Source organism: Oxyura jamaicensis, chromosome 3, assembly GCF_011077185.1.
Source record: "Oxyura jamaicensis isolate SHBP4307 breed ruddy duck chromosome 3, BPBGC_Ojam_1.0, whole genome shotgun sequence".
NCBI classification, from domain to species: Eukaryota; Metazoa; Chordata; class Aves; order Anseriformes; family Anatidae; genus Oxyura; species Oxyura jamaicensis.
This window is the reverse complement of record NC_048895.1, coordinates 13273451-13289543: the sequence shown is the minus strand read 5'-3', so window position 1 is coordinate 13289543 and position 16093 is coordinate 13273451. Positions and strand designations below refer to the sequence as shown.

Below are 16093 nucleotides of genomic sequence, written 5' to 3'. Positions count from 1 at the left end.
CGAGGTAAGACTGAAGAGTGCCCCCCCTACACATGCACACTGTATGTGTAGTACACTGGATTTTAGTGAGGTCTTGTTAAAAAAATAAAAGAAGGTGTCTGCATTTAGCCAATGTCTTCCTCCTTTCCCTGGAAGACGAATGACCCCTGGAGTGGAAGAATTTACTCCAGGAAGCCAGAGGAATTTCCCACTGCTGGGACTTGTGACTGTGTTGTAAAAAGAAGAAAACAGAATAAAGAGAAAACTGTGTGACAGAATGGTATTATATTTGCACCATGCTGAAGCAGACTATGTGGAAGATGAAAAAAGATATCTATTTTAAAAATAGGAGCTGAGGGAAGAGGACAGGAGAAAGGGATGATTCTTGGATAATACACTTTTTCTATGCTAAGTTAGCATGACGCTGAGTAGACAAGAAAGAATGGGAAAAATACAGGAATTAGTTAAAATCTTTCAGTGAATGTACAGGACTAGTACTGCTGACAATTATAAATGGCTTATTTCCCTTCCTATTTTAAAGAGGACAAGAAAGGAAAGAGGTAGCTAGAACCAAGATTTGTTACTCAAATCCTAAATTATTAACAGCAACGCTAACAATCATTCTTGAGTTACAGAAGTATTACAGCTTCCTCCAGACATCCAGAATGAACCAGTACCTAACAATCTGGAGGGTAGTGCTAAGGGCTCATCCCCTTTCTCTAGTTCTTTTTGATCCTCCTTCGTTTCCAAATTGTGTGTCCTTGAGACTGAGCTTCCTGGCTGAAGTCCGTCAGATTTTCTCTGACAAAGAAGAAGTCAGAAAGGAAGGCTTGTCTCTTTCCTACCTGTTTTACAGGGATCATTGCACCAGTAATTTCTGCAATGCCAGTCCATGCCCTGACTTTTCACATGAAGAGGACAAGAGAGTAACAAGGAGTATGAAGGGGATTACCAACATCATGGGCCTATGTCTTGTAACATGCATTCTACAGCACACAATACTTTAAGCAGCTTCTTTTAATTATTTTTATTATTCTTAGCTTGTTCTTCATTTCTTTGCTGTGGATCTGAGATTAGGTACTCCTATAGACCTCAAAATCGGGCTTTGCCTTCTGGATGCAATGCATACTTTGCACATGCAAACAAGTGCAATAGTATCGGCTAAAAAATGAATATTATTATTATTAGTGAAAAATAAGGAAATAATGAAACCCACCAGATGAGGGTCTGCCAGCTAGCTCTCAGAATACATGCATCCCTGTACGTATCCTAACAACATCCATTATTTCCCCCCACCTCAGGTCAGCCAAAAGCTTTATCACTATGTTATCTCTGACCTAATACTTTGTCTTCCCTCTGACAAATGTCTCTACCTCCATCTATGGAGTTATTCCCATCCAGGAACAGGATAGGAATTCTTCCCACTAACTGGCTTTATTAACAGACATCAGCGAACCACCACAAAGATCATAAAACTGATGTGAGCTGACTCTTCCACCCACAAACGACCTTTCAGTGCCCAATTACCTAATGGTCAGGTTGGCCTCAAAAATCAATCCTCAAGGCACTGCTACAAGAAGTAGGATGTTACAAAGGGTAAGCAAACCTTCTTTCATGTAGATCTGCTTTGCCATCAGCAGTGGAGAGGCGTTCTGACTCGGGGCTGTTCACACGGCGGTATCTTAGGGAGCGCGCTTGCGCAGTAGGGGACTCCGGAGGCACTCGGACAGGAGAGCTGGGGCAGACACCATTTCTCTGCTCCTCTTCAACCATGCACTGAGTCTGTAGGGGGTAAACACAGAGAAGCTGAAAAACTGACCACAGACTTTGATTTCCCATCCTTCACTGTTGCTCTGTGCTTTCTTCCAGGACACGGTTTTAGCTGCGTTTTCACAACCTACACAAGCAATGCAAGGGACAATATGCCCTGCAATTATCTAATATTAAAGCAAGGTATGGATTTTAATCAGCTCAAATATTCAACTGTCTTTACAAGATGGCCTTTGCCTTTCAATAACATTGGAATAACCAAATCAAAGGAGTTATCATGAGTTAAATTACTGCAAACACAAATTCTGCTTCTCCAAGGCGTCTAAGAACCAAAGCAAATTGGTATGAAAAATGCATTGTCTATATTTGTCTGTGCAGGGTCCATGCATTATATTGCAATGTACATACTTCTAACTTGGATGAAGATGATACAACTAAGCCAATTCCTAATTCCAAAGGTGGTGTGTTTTTTCATTTGTTTGTTTAATTTTGGTCCTCTGTACAAAATCTTCCAGGATACATACTCAGCCACAATGTCTCTAAGAGCTTTCCACGGACGCAGGGTCAGCAGTTTGGAGATGCGGGGACCTGAACATACTTGTAGAGACTTGTGAGTACTGAGTGTTCGTAAATCTATGAGTACAGGTTTTCTGTTTTCACATGGCCTTAGTGAATTTCATTTTCTTTTTTTAATTTTTTTTTTTTTTAATTTAGCAGCAGACAAAGGAATAGAAACAAGTGACTAACACAGCTGCTTTCTGTCTTCCACTGTGCTGCTTCCTGCTGGAAGAGAAGACTTGTTTAGGCACAAGCACAGAGGCAGAACGGCCCAAGGTCTACAACAGTAGTCTAGGGTTTGTATTCAAACATGTTGTGCTGCCAGCCGTGCAACATCAGCTACTACACGCTGCCTCTGTGGGAGGATGCATGGAGAGTTTTTATCTCATTCTGAAGCATGCCCTAAATTCATTTGCCCTCTGTTAATGCCAGAGGCTCTGAATATAAGCAGGCCTCAGTAAAATGCCGCTGATCAAGAAAGCTGCCTTTGTTAGAGTACTGTGTACACAGCCAGTCAATCAGTGCTCATAATTTAGCAGTTTTAAACCACTCAGGCTGGGTTTGGAATGAGAAACTAAGGAGCCTTTGCAGCTAGGGGGAGTGGAGATCTTTCAGGCATTACAGGAAAAGCAGAATAGATGAGTGATTTAATCTGTAATTCATACAGGCAAAAAAAAAAAAAAAAAAAACATGCAAGAATGGTGGTGACAAATGTGTTTCGGAGAGGAACAAAATACTGACATTGTAACTGTAAGGAAACAGGCAACCTGGTAAAATCCAAGAGCAGAAAACTGGGGGAGAGTGCAGGAGAGAAGGAAGAGGCTTCTGAAAAAAATTCAGAACAAACATCTTGATCCAGCAAAGGAAGGAGAATCAGGAGGATTTAGAAAGGTCAGTGACAGTGAGCAAGGAAAATGCCCTTAGCACGGAAATGGGAGAAGTGGGACAGAAGTAGATCAGAACTGTGTGAACAGAGAAAAAAGATGCTCCCGAATACCTCCTACCAAGGTATTAGGGAGAAAAGACATGGCAAGATCTACTCATCACCTAAATGCAAAGAGCAGGACAGAGATATCCAGAGTTAATTGTAGTTCCACAAGGCTAGAAAATGAAGGATGGCAAAGCTGGGAGTAGAAGGGTGTTTTACACACCAGCTGCCCGTATCATTTTGAAAGGCACAAGGGATGCCTGAAATTACAAGCAGAGGTGAAGCTGTGTCCCTACAGATTAAGTCTGCAGCCTCATTTTTTTCTCCTTGTGGTGATTGTGACTTAAATGAAAACTGATGCTTTATCGGAGAATAATCAAAGTAAAGAGAACAGCCCTAGCAGAGAAAAAGTACAGGCAAGGATCAGACTAAAGATAACCCTCGCAGACAGAAAGGCCAGATTTCTTTTGCTCGGGAAAGCACGATGTCCTAGGCTCTATTTCATAGACTGCTGTGTAGCCACAGAGCTTGTCAGAACTGAAGTGCTCATTGCCATGCTGACTCCTCTATCTCCTTTGCCAGTAAACTGACAAGAAATAGCATAACCCTTGGCAGGAGAGTCACCTGGTCAGGCTGTGGATGTTGCAGAAACCTCCCTTGCCTCTAGCTGCTGTTATGGCAGAGCTTGTGAATGACAGTGCTGAGCACCCAGACGTGATGTACAACTAGCATGTGGAAAGGACATTTAGGACTGACTCCCTTGCACACATCTTGGTCTGACTGAAGAGCATCAAGGCACCTGGTTCTAAGGAACAGAAAAATAGGAACAGGAGTTACCAGGATTTTTCTTTTTTATTCTTTTTTTTTGTTGTTGTTGTTTTATTCTGTGGAAATAGAATTGCCCCACTCAATCAGGCTTTTCTTGTTTCATGTGCCTTCACATGAGAACTTCTGTGAATGTACACATTTAGTTTACCAGAGAGAGATGAAGAAATGATTTGAACTCGGTTTGCAATTCTCAGTATTGAGGAATGCTTCTGTTAATGTTTCATACAAATAACACGTTGATCCAAATTGTATGCATTGGAGAATTTTAAGTAATTTAGATGGGGTGCTTTTGTGTCCTAAAATAATCTTTCCTAATAAGACTAAGGATAGTGGAGATAGCTAGAGGGCTGAAAGAAGGACTATCTTCATGCCTGTGAAGAGATTAAAGTGCATTCTGGTCAGACCTGAACAGCTGGTAGATTTACCATACAATTTATGCTTTTCCATCAACGTCCATTAAAGACAGGTTTGTGAAGTGAACCCAGTACACCCTGATAAATCTATGTCTGCTTGACGAAGGTTTCTCTGCTGACAGATTTTGTTTGCATCTGGTGTCATGCCAAGTGACATTCTGATTTTGAAATAACTGAGATCAACACAACAAATACTGGTTTACTTACAATATGTAAGTTGGTCTAATAAACAAACTGGTATATTCCCAAACTTAACACTTTCAATGGAATCATCACCTGGGATGCCTCCAAGAAATTAGGTCACATTTACAAGAAAGGACTGAGAAACAGCTTAAGAATTATAAGGAAAACCAACTAAGTCTACATGGTATGTAGACTAGAAAGACTAATATGACCTTGGAACGCAAAAATACAAGAGTATTAAGTAATAGATTATTCTCTCTTCACAGAGGTAAATCCATCATTATATGCAGTTTTTTCATTGTACTACCCTTAAAAAGGAAAGTTAAAAAATTGGAAGACAAAAATTGGGCTAGTGATGAATCAAGGTTTGGAAAAATATGGCTCATGAAGATACCTCATATTGAATTTATTTGCCCAAGATAATAATGCAGTAAAATTTTAGTTGATAATTTCCCAAACTGGGACATTTCTGATACTATATCAGCTACTCAAGGACTAGAACACCATTGCATGAAGTACCAAGATCCTAAATAATGATATAATGGCTGTATGAAAGATTTGCCCTAGAATCATTGGGCTCAAAAATGTCTTTTGCATAAAACCCCAAATTAATCCCAATGGCTTCCACTGTGTGAAAGAATTGTGATCCCCATTTCCACAGAGAAATTCCATGGTGATCTTTGGCCTGTACTATATAGGATGCTACAGCAGTGGATCTAGGTTACTTATAGCAGTCTATGAGTTCATTGCCCTACGACCAGCAGCCATAGGAAACAAATAAATGTTCTTTACTTTGCTGATGCTGATCCTGAGTTTGTTGCGATTCACATCTGTCTCTTCCCAAACTTCTGCCTCATTGAAAGCGGTGTTTGGTGTCTGGCCAAGACCTTCTGCTGGCCGGCCTGACAGGATGGGAGGAGCATTCTCTTGATCACTCAAATGTTCACCCTGTAGGACATCCTCAGTGTTCTCACGAAGCAAATCCCCAGGTACTGGAGTGACATTAACCACCCTACGGAAAAGACAAGAAGAAAGGTAAGAACATTAGTACATAGAGAGTGCGGCCCATCACACTGCCCCACAGAAATTCCTTAGCAGCTTTTAGTGTATTTTGAGGTTGAAAAAGACAGGCAATCTAGCATTACCTCACAACATGAAACAGAACAGGAAGAATCCACCTAACATACAGTCACAAAGATAGTGGAAAAGATCAGTGAAAGCATTTTCGGACAGAAAATTCTTCGAAAGTTTCCAGAAGCATCCACTACACATTATTTAAAACAAAGTTCCCAACTTAGCATGAGACAACGAGGCTTAATAGGCTTTATAGCTTTTATGCTCTTAATTTTACTGTGGATTATTGTTTTCAGTTCCCACAATAGCACCAGGACAGACTGCTGAGCTAAATCTTATCAATCTTTGTATGGGCTTATTTCCACCTCTGAGCATCAATCTCTGTGCACTTCTGCACTAGCACATGAAACAACCCGTGAAGGTTGGAAAGTTATGTTCTGGGCATGAACAATGCATGCACTCTGATGTGTTCAGCTCTGTATAAGAAGCCTCCCCACAGCAAGGCAACAGCTGCCTTGCAGCAGGCACTCTCACAGAAGCTCCAGCTGTGTGCACACTATATAATATGGAAAACATACAAGCATATGGGTTCCGTTAATCCCAGCCAAAGGTCTCCAGGCATTCCTGAATGTGTCTCCAGCCCATGCACTCATCCCAAGTAGAAAGTATGTTTTCAGGACAGAAAGGGTCTGAAGCCAGGTTTCATTACCTTAGATAGAGGTTAATATACATAAAGTCAAATCAAGTAGTGGTTATCAGGCAGCTCCTACTTTCCAGGATCATAATGGCCTTTGAATTTTTCAATAATGAACCTGTCAGTGAGCTTGTTATTGAGCATATCCATAGTCTGACTGGTGTAACTGCAATACTCACCCAAACATGGCTGCGGTTTGCCTGGTGTTTTGCTGTGGTGGAGTAGAGGTGCTAGTGGACAATAAGATATCTGTACCAGCCTTCTCCCAGTCAAAGGCTTCATTTTCAGTGATGCCTCTTTCTTTCATGCTGTTCTCAAACACGGACATGATTAGCTGGAATAAATTTACAAAAACAATTTATTCTAAGTGGCTGAGAGAAGCTTTCACAAAGAAACTGGAGTATGAGCATGAGTATGAAGTGCATCTTATAATCTCAATCTTGCCTGTAAAAGGTAAGGTTATCTGTAAAAAAAAAAACAAAAAAACAAAAAAACACAGATATTTTTTAGGAGAAGAACGAAGCTACTAGCAAGAGTGTTCCACACAGCAGTTCATTACCCAAGGAAACATGACGTTCTCCTGTCAAAGTAAAACAATCTGGATGCTCTAGGCCAACACAGCCATATGTGAAGTCTTGTTATTCCAATAATATCATTCATCTAAATAATTCAAAATTGAGCAGACTCAGCCTTAAAGTCAATGTGAAGAGAGAATATGGTGACAAAGACACATTACTTATGGCACAGAGTTAACACTAGGACATGAATTAAAGTTACCATGAATAAAACCCCTATTGCTTTGCCTTTAAATTTCAGTTGTGTTTATCAGCATGATCAGAAAACATTCTGCATGAAGACCAGGAGAGCCTGCCATTCCCTACTACATTCAGCAAACTGCAATTAAACTCCTATTTGCAGCTTTCAGTTGAGCCAACCTTTTCCTCCTGTTTGTGGCCTAGAACCAAACGATCTCTGCAGCTCTCCGCCTGCAGTGGCACTATGTCTAAGTAAGAGAACTGACTGTCAGCCAGACCAAGGGACTGGTAACACTCCTCCAGAGAGCTGAGACAGACTGGACATGACATGGCAGTGGGAGCAGCTCCTTTGCTCAGAAAGGGATTTTAATGTTGTGACAGTTGGATATGGTAGGATTGAGATTCTGTTAGCCTCATATCATGATGCCTCCCTCCTTTTACCTTTGATGGAAACAGGATTTGTGCTGCTGCTGTTGGCAGGGAATTCTTGCTAAAAACCAATTGTGAGTAAATGAAGGGTCACAGTCTTGCTCTTAGTAAATGCATTTCTGGACTTAGTAAATTCAGATGGATGTATTCTCATAGATTTGCGTAATTACTTATTTAACACACAAGTTTTTGAGCTATACATATCTTATGGCAAAGAATTCACTGATTTTGTGATTTTTTTTTCTCATTTAAACTTGACATCCATTCATTTGGCAGTTCCTCACTTTCAAGTTAGAAGAATTATGTATACCTGATTAGAACCTAAAAATCAGGCTCAAATGCTGAAGCTACCAGACTGTACTAATCTCCAGTACACCCAATGGGTCTGCACCACATGCAGACATGCCTGTGATAGTGAGCTGCCCATGAAAGCAGCTTACTATCATGGTGCCTGTAGCTGATCTTACTCTGAAAAAACATGGACAGTGGGCCAGGGCCCTCTGCTATTCTTTGGACTCTTCAGATGAAGAACACTCCTTCCTGAGCTTCCATCTTCAGCCAGGCCCAGCTGTAGCAGGGCTGAGCTGCCCCAGGAAAAGCTCAGAGATGACGTGGTTTCCTTTCAGAATGAGAAAGGTTCCCTGGGTAGGTGCTAAAAGAGGAAGTGGTAGGAATTGTAGTACTGGAGGGTCTGTAAGAAGAGGATTTAGAGGTGAGCAGAATAGCACTCAGCTGGTAAGAGAAAAGGAAGCAGTTTGGTTACCTAGTCAAGGCAAAAGGGAGACAACCATGGTGGCTAACAAGCGTGCATGCACAAAAATGACATAGGGGTAAAAGTGTGGGAAGGAGAATTGCAAAACTACAAGAAAGAGGACAGAATTCACACAAAGAGGAAAAAAAAAAGCACAAGCTGGGTTAGCGGAGTGGATGGAGAGAGAGAGAGAAATACAGCTGTGAGCAGTAAAGTTTCTCCTACCCTCTCTCTTTTTTTTAAAAACAGCAATATGTATAAAGAATGGCAGAGAAAAAAAAGGCAAAGAGTTACTAATATAAAGGATCTGCATTGCTTTCCACCCCTACAACATCTTTCCTGTGACACTTGATAAAACTATAGATAGCAGATGCAGTTGCTTTTTCCTTCATGCGTGCTGGATAATGATGGCGAGGGCTATAGGTGTCTTTCACCACCCTACTATTCACACGGGCATATTTGCCTAAATGGACAATTCTGATAATGGCAAAGCTGAAGATAAAGATTGCAGACATCAAGGAACAGACCACTCAGAGGATGGAGCACAGCAGCAGCAGACAGTCCCCATCTGTCTGTCCCCATTAACAGAAGAGCAAGAAAGAAGAGGCTGACCCATTATGTCTCTTCTTATGTCTTTGTTTGGCCTCTTTATAAAGCCAGAAGCATCCTATGATATCCAGCATCCTGCAAAGCCAGAGACATCCATCAGTAGAAGGCAGACAGAAAATACATCAACTTTCAGATAGTGAGGGAGGAGGAAGCAGTAAGAGTGATTTGGTAATCAGCGGCTCACATGCTGCATTTATGCATCATTCCCCACTTCAAAATGATGGAGGTGAGAGGAAGGATTTTACCAAAACCTCATGCTGCTGCAAAAGAAGCAAATGCTTTACTTGGTACACAGCGATGGGAGCCATCAAAACTGCATTGACACTGGATCAAACAGATGGAATATTAGAAGGCTTAGGAATGGAATAGAACATCACAACTGCAGTTTATCACTTGTGGGCTATACACATCTTGAACATGCAATGCTGCAATTCCCCATCTCTAAAATGTACAATTGGAAAGGTTCAGAGGAAGATCAAAGGTGTGGAAAGGCTTCCTTCTGTGCAAAAAACAACTAAGTAGACTAGGATCCTTCAGCATGGGCAAAAGAGTAACCGCAGAGCAACATCGAGGAGGTTTGCAAGATAGTGTGTAGCTGGGAAGGGGGAGAGAGGAGGGAAGGGATCCAGTGTTTGGAATGATATCCAAGATGTAAAATACGGAGACATTTTTGGATGAGGAGACTCTTGAGCCTCAAGGATCTTGGATCCTTAAGCTCTGAGAGTTTTCTTGGGAAATATCATGGAATGTTCATTCTTTTATAATCTTCTCACAGCCAACACTGTTGGAGACATGCTATGAGGCCAGAAAAACATATTTTCCAAAACAGTACAGCTGCCCTTTCATAATAATTTCTCTCAAAGGGAAAAACGTGGAGACTGACCAGAGCTCAACAGCAACATTGAACACTAAACCTGTCCGGCAATAGGTCAGCATTCAGAATCTTAATTCTCGCCTGGTGATTAGTATGTATGTCTTAAATTGAAATAAAGAGCTAAGAAGAGAAACGGTAAGCTGTAACTTTAAATTGCATTCATATATATATTTTATTCTGTTTCCTTATTTCTAATCTTACCATTCCAAATTTTAAGCCAACCATGACTTTGTATCTGAATAGACATATTTTCCCCATTTCCTTAACTTCTTTGAGGGTCTGGTACTGGTGTCAAATTCAGATGCCATCTGATGTATTTTTTAATCTTTCTCAGTAATAAATCCAGATAAGTGAATATAAAATACACCTCTGGAGAATTCGCTGGCTGGAATATACCTCCAGTCAAGCTAGAAGAATCAGAGTTCAGCATTGAGCTGCAGGTGCCAGATTTTTGTGGAGTTCCCTTTTGTACGCTTCTTCCCAGAGCTGCACCTGCAAGAAACTGAGGGCAAGGAGACAATTCACAGCTTCAGACAAATTCCCAGCTGTGAAAAAGCTGTTCAGGATTTGTACTGCACTAAAATGGTCTGGAAACACCTCCTTGCATTTCTATCTCAAAGATGGCTTTTCAGTACAGTTAGGACACAATTATTTTATACTGACATGGAATGATAGGAGGAAACAGGTTCAAAAGGAGCTTTCTAATCCAACCATCTGCTCAAATCAGGGCTAATTACAAAGTCAGATTCAGTTCCTCAGGGCCTTGTCCACTTAAGTTTTGGAAATCTTCAAGGATGGAGATTCCACAGCTTCTCTAGGTACCATAACAAACCTTATTCTGAATTTTGCCCCTCACTCTAGTCCCAATTTCTCTTAATGCAGCTTGTGCTTCCTGCATTTTGCTGTATGCCTCCAAGAAGTCTGCCTTTATCCTCCCTTCAACCCTCCTTGAGACAGTGGAAAGCAGCTATTAGATCCCCTCTTGTCTTTCCTTCTCTGGACTAAATAAATTCCAGTCTCTCCCTTCAATTCGCCTGCAATTCATCCCTCTCCAACCCTCCATCTTAGTTGCAAATCTTATACTTCCACTGTACAATCCAGAAAGTGTTTCTTTTTCCTGATTATTTTTTTTTTAATGAGCTGTGGTTGCTATGCTGAACATGTACGTGGCTAACATACAAAGCCACATCTTCCCACTCATTTGATGCATTGTCAACAGGAGCAGTCACTCAAAAGACTGTACAGATCTGCTCGTAAAATGTTGTTTTCATCGCTTTGGCTTTAATGTGGAGAGAAAAGCACTGAGATAAAGGGAAACAATCAAGTTACTTCAGTTATATTGTGTTAGCTGAACTACCTTAATTGATCATATACCTGCAAGTAATGCATGGAAGAAAAAATGGTAAGACGAATGTTAAAGAAAGGTTTTAGTAGCTAAGGCCCACATAAACCTGCAAGAAACCAAAAGGATTGGTGTGCACTGCTGAGCAGTTGGCACAGGCTCTCTGCAGACTTTGGCAAGCTGTGCTAAAACTCTGCTACATTTGGATTATCTCGCAACATTTATGGTTTAACAAAAAACAGAAATACTCTGTTGCTTGGGAAGAGCTTTCTGTTTCAGAGTAAGCGATTATTTTGGGCAGGGTTAGCAAGAGAGTGAGCCAATGAAGAACTTTACAGTCCAACCTTTTTCTCCTGGTCCTAGAAAAGGTATTCATCAGCCTGATATGAACATGTGCATGGAAAAATTAGAAAAAACAAATGCCAATCCAGACTGCCGTGCATCAGGCTGGTAAGAAAGAAAGGCTCCTACCTGATAGTCTGGCTTAGTGAAGTAGTCCAGGCTTGCAATATGATCCAGAAACAGGTGGAACTCTGAAGGCATGTGTTTTAGCAGCATTCGGTGTTCATACTTTTCTTTTATCATGCCAACTTGTTCCTGAAAAACAGAAAATACCTCAGAGTCAAGGATCTCTTTTATTGCTTCACATTCATACTTCCTCAGTCTTATTATTCCTGGAACACCATACAGTCCGGGAACACAGCTGCTGCTTAGACACAGCACTGTGTCTAGAGACTTCTGCCGTTTTGGTGTCCCTAGCACAGTGAGGTAGACCACTGCAGGCAAAGGCCAAAGGAGAATCATGAGTCAGAAACACTCTTCAGAAGCTGTCCCTTCAGCAGAGCCTTTGGCACAGGTAATATATTTCTTTCCAGGATTTAATTCTCAAGCACAAAGTACTTCCAATGTAACATGAACAGTTAGCTTTATTCTGTTCATATTTCTTGTTGCAATTCCCACTTGGCTTGTTTTTCATAGCAAAGCGTTATCCTCCCTCCTTTCTCAAGGCTCTGCTTATTTGTCAAAAGGACAGTTCTGATGCAGTTTTTCCACTTTTGTGTTTTCTCTGCAAGAACAAAGTCAAAGTTGCTTGATCCGATATGATTAACTATGTGCATAAGAAAACATCTATCTACGCCAAATTAGACAAGCTCCACTCTGTGCGTCACAGCACACAAAAGCAGGTTAGCACCTTGCAGCAAGATCTGATGAAAAACAGGCTCCAGCTTTACTTCAGCAAAAAGCAGCACTGAGCTGTAAGAAGAGGAATAATAAGAGTCATAACAACAAAACATAGCATCCTGTCTTAAGCACAGACACTAGGTTTCCTACCTTATCTTTGATCTTTCGCCATGGAAGCTGACCAACTGCAAACTCCACCAACATGTAAAAGAGGGACCACAGATCATCATGTCTACCCATCTCCTGGAGAAAAGAGAGACGAAGACTGAGGAGCAAAGTTCCATGCTGCTCAGTGGTCCAGGTGTGCTCTCCAGATGAGCTACCTCATTTTAAAAAGCAGGGAGAGAAGTCATACTTCCCATTAAGTGATCAAATAAGCCAGATTAAAAATTTAAGATGCAATATCAAGCACTTATTAAACTGGGCAATGTTAATACTGTCACTCGAATAGTTTCATTTGTTTTCCTCGTGAATACAATAGGAAAGAGTTTTTTAATATTTAAAACAGAACACAATTTTTCAATATGACTCTCCCTCACTCAGTGTACAGCACATTTATTAATGGGATATGGAACAATCTAGATTAAGAAAAAAAAGCACCTGTATGTAGAAAGTATTTCTTATTACTGTTTTTAAGCAAAGTATCATTCCAACTCTTTTCACAAGACAGCATTTACGCAAGGGCTTTGCTAAAACTCTCATCATCATGCACCACAACAATTTACAGATTTATAGCTTCTCCACATACCATTCTCTTCCTGGTTTAGCAAATACAAAATTGAAACATGGGGATTAAGGTTGAAATTGTCAAAAACACAGGGCTTCATTTTTTGGTGCTCAGCATACAATATCTGAGAGCAAGATTTCTCAGAATAGCATGTGTTATGCAGCAATTTTTGTGCCTAAATATACCTTCAGCTGATGCCAGCTACAGCTGGCACTATGCAGCTCTTCCAAAAATCACACTTTAGGTTTCTCAGAATCCCCCAGGAAACAGAAAGAATTCATGATGGCATTCAACTTCCCTCCTTTTATCACACTTTCCACCTTCTGCAATAAATGACATCTTGCAGCCAGCAACTTCTTCCCCTAAAAAGCCTTGAAATTTCCTGATAGGTCACAAGTCATGCTACAGACTCATCCTAAATAACACCGGATTCAGACAATTGCTAAGGGACAGCAGAGTATATACTAGTCTGAGGCTTACCAAATCTCAGACCTCTTCTCAGCAAGAACTGAACTGTTTTTGCTACAGCTTTCCTGAAAGTTCAGCTTCTAGCAGATTCCTCCCATTAAATATATTATTTTCAAATGTAGGAAATTGACAGGTAGCTACAAAGAGGCTCTTTAAATAGAGAGCACCGGGTCCCACTAATTACAAATGTACTTTGCAAGTAGGAAAGGAATTCCCTAGCACATCCAAGGAATCTGAAGTACCATGTCCCCCAGGAGCCCGAAGTAAACTGCTCAATTGATTACAGGTTTACAAATAGCTGAGCTACTGTCCCAGTCTATCAGATGAGACTGTAAGCAAAAGCTCCAAGAATGCTTTTGCTATGTATAGAACAGTGCAATGATTAGAAACACGATACCAATGCTGAACATACACAATGCCAATTCATGATTATAAATACCCTCTCTCAAAAGCAACAGCACTTAGGATGCTAGAAACCTGGAGACAAGGCAGGAGGGCTGATAATTCTCATCTGGCAAGCACGTAGTAGCAGAACCAGAGGGCTTATGTTTCACGGCCTCTGTGGGAAGAATTACTGACACAGGACAAAAGTGTTTTGAGAAAAATGGAGGATGAGACTGCTAGAAGTGTTCAGAATGAAACAGGCCAGACACTGGAAATAATGGCTCTTTTTAGGGAAAAGTAAACTTGACTTTAACTAGGTAGCTTTTAACCTGAGACCATGCTGTTAAGAACAAAAATTCCAGGTGCTGAACAGATTTGGTGACCCAGCACTTTGCAACTCACAGCCAAGTTATGCTCGAATTTATTTAGCAGCCTGGCACTTAGCACGGATTTCCGTTTTAGTGGGATTCTTTTCCCCTTAAACATGTCTGCCAATGCAATAATTACAATTATCACATTTACCACCTAGAGAGGATCCAGTAACTGAATCATAATTATCATTTTACAGTCAACAGCCTTGACCTGCTAATGAAATTACTATGATTTATTAATTTCTGTAGGTTGTAAACCAGAACTTGCACCTCTCAGACCTCTCCACCTGAGAACAGTTATCCGGAGAGAAATAACCCTGTTGTTAACTCTTTATAACCCAGAAATACTCACTCGGTTTTTGTGTGCGTTCACTGAAGCATAACGGACTGTTCCTCGAAAACCAGCAACGTTGCGAGGCTGGAGGGAGACAACAGACAGATCTCAGAGACAGAGCAGGTTATTTAACCCCATGTGCTAACTGCTGAGAGCTTCTCATCTATACTGTTACTTCTTATGGACCCAAGGCATAAAAAAACTCTTTATGCCTTCCTCTGCTCTAGCAGCCACCTAAATAGACAGCGTTTTCCAATTCTGTATTTGCATAAAAAACTTATTTTACACAGGAAGCAAAGTGATTACAGAGATAGGTTAGAACAGTAATAGTCTGGACATAGAAATAAGAACATTTTCCAGGATCATATTTTCCTTTTTAAATACCAGGTCAAAGAAAAAGCTAGTAAAGAAGCGCTAGTGCAAAACGGAGTCAGGAAGAACATCAGCAAAGCCTGAGGGCAGCCTGCTCGTGTCAAAAACAGGGATCCCTTGCTCTAACACAGGGCTGACAAACGTATGTCTTTGCTGACACTGCTTGTCAACATCCTCTAGAAGTCTTATAAAAATTAAGATCCTCTGACTTTCGGGGTTATTGCTTTTTTTTTTTTTTTTTTCCTTCCCACTATGTTCTAAACCATATATCTTTAGTTTCAGCTCTGCCTATGTTTTCAGAGCTAAGCCTAAAATTTGGTATTTTTATTCTAGGGCATGCTTCTGTCAGCTTAAGTGCATACAATTCAGTCACTTCCTTCTGGGTACAGGGGAGTTGCTCTGAGTTTCAGTATTTTTACAAAGACTACAACTTGAAATGCATTTTAAACAAGTTCAACTATGCTGCTAACACACATCTGACTGGTTTATAGTGTAGCTCCTCAGTTACAGTGACTCCAAACAAAAAGTCAGACTCCACACGGAGAACACACATGCATATGCCACGTACTTAATGCAGCATATGACATCGCAGTCCACCAGCTTGAGCTATTAGCTACTTATTTAGCAGCAGGTAATAGTCAAGATATTATTTCCATGACCACACACCTCTTTCCTCACAGAGCATAAATTTCAGATGCCTACTGACAAATTACTGCAAAATATTTTTCAGCATTCCACCGAATTTGCTGATGTACATTTCTGAAAAGCAGAATACTGGCCACTGGAACACATCTGCTGGCATCACCCATCACTGTAAATGTCCTCTACATGTTAAAAAGCAAGAGGACATTCCTCTTTGCCATCGTGAGTGTGGAAACTTGTCATGAGAGAGAAACCAGCAGCATATTATGAACAATTCTAGTGTATAATCTGTAGTGATTTCAGAACAAATACTGTTCAGTCTTTGCAGTCCAGGGGACTTTAACTGTTATGTTTTTTCCCTGCTTCGGTGTCCTCAGATATCAAATATAAATTTGTATATACAGAACCAAGTATTATGTTTTGGTT

At 40.7% G+C, this 16093-nt stretch overlaps 1 protein-coding gene across 1 annotated transcript in view; it reads right to left on the bottom strand.

The window, feature by feature from the left end:
• The window catches only part of TTBK1 (tau tubulin kinase 1), a 99499-nt gene that overhangs the window by 31376 nt on the left and 52030 nt on the right, over positions 1-16093 (bottom strand). The window contains exons 7-12 of the mRNA XM_035323062.1: positions 14672-14737; positions 12520-12612; positions 11659-11784; positions 6607-6761; positions 5452-5671; positions 1586-1761 (exon numbers count right to left, since the gene is read on the bottom strand). Coding sequence (XP_035178953.1) covers positions 1586-1761; positions 5452-5671; positions 6607-6761; positions 11659-11784; positions 12520-12612; positions 14672-14737 — 836 coding nt within the window. The remainder of the gene's footprint in view (positions 1-1585; positions 1762-5451; positions 5672-6606; positions 6762-11658; positions 11785-12519; positions 12613-14671; positions 14738-16093) is intronic.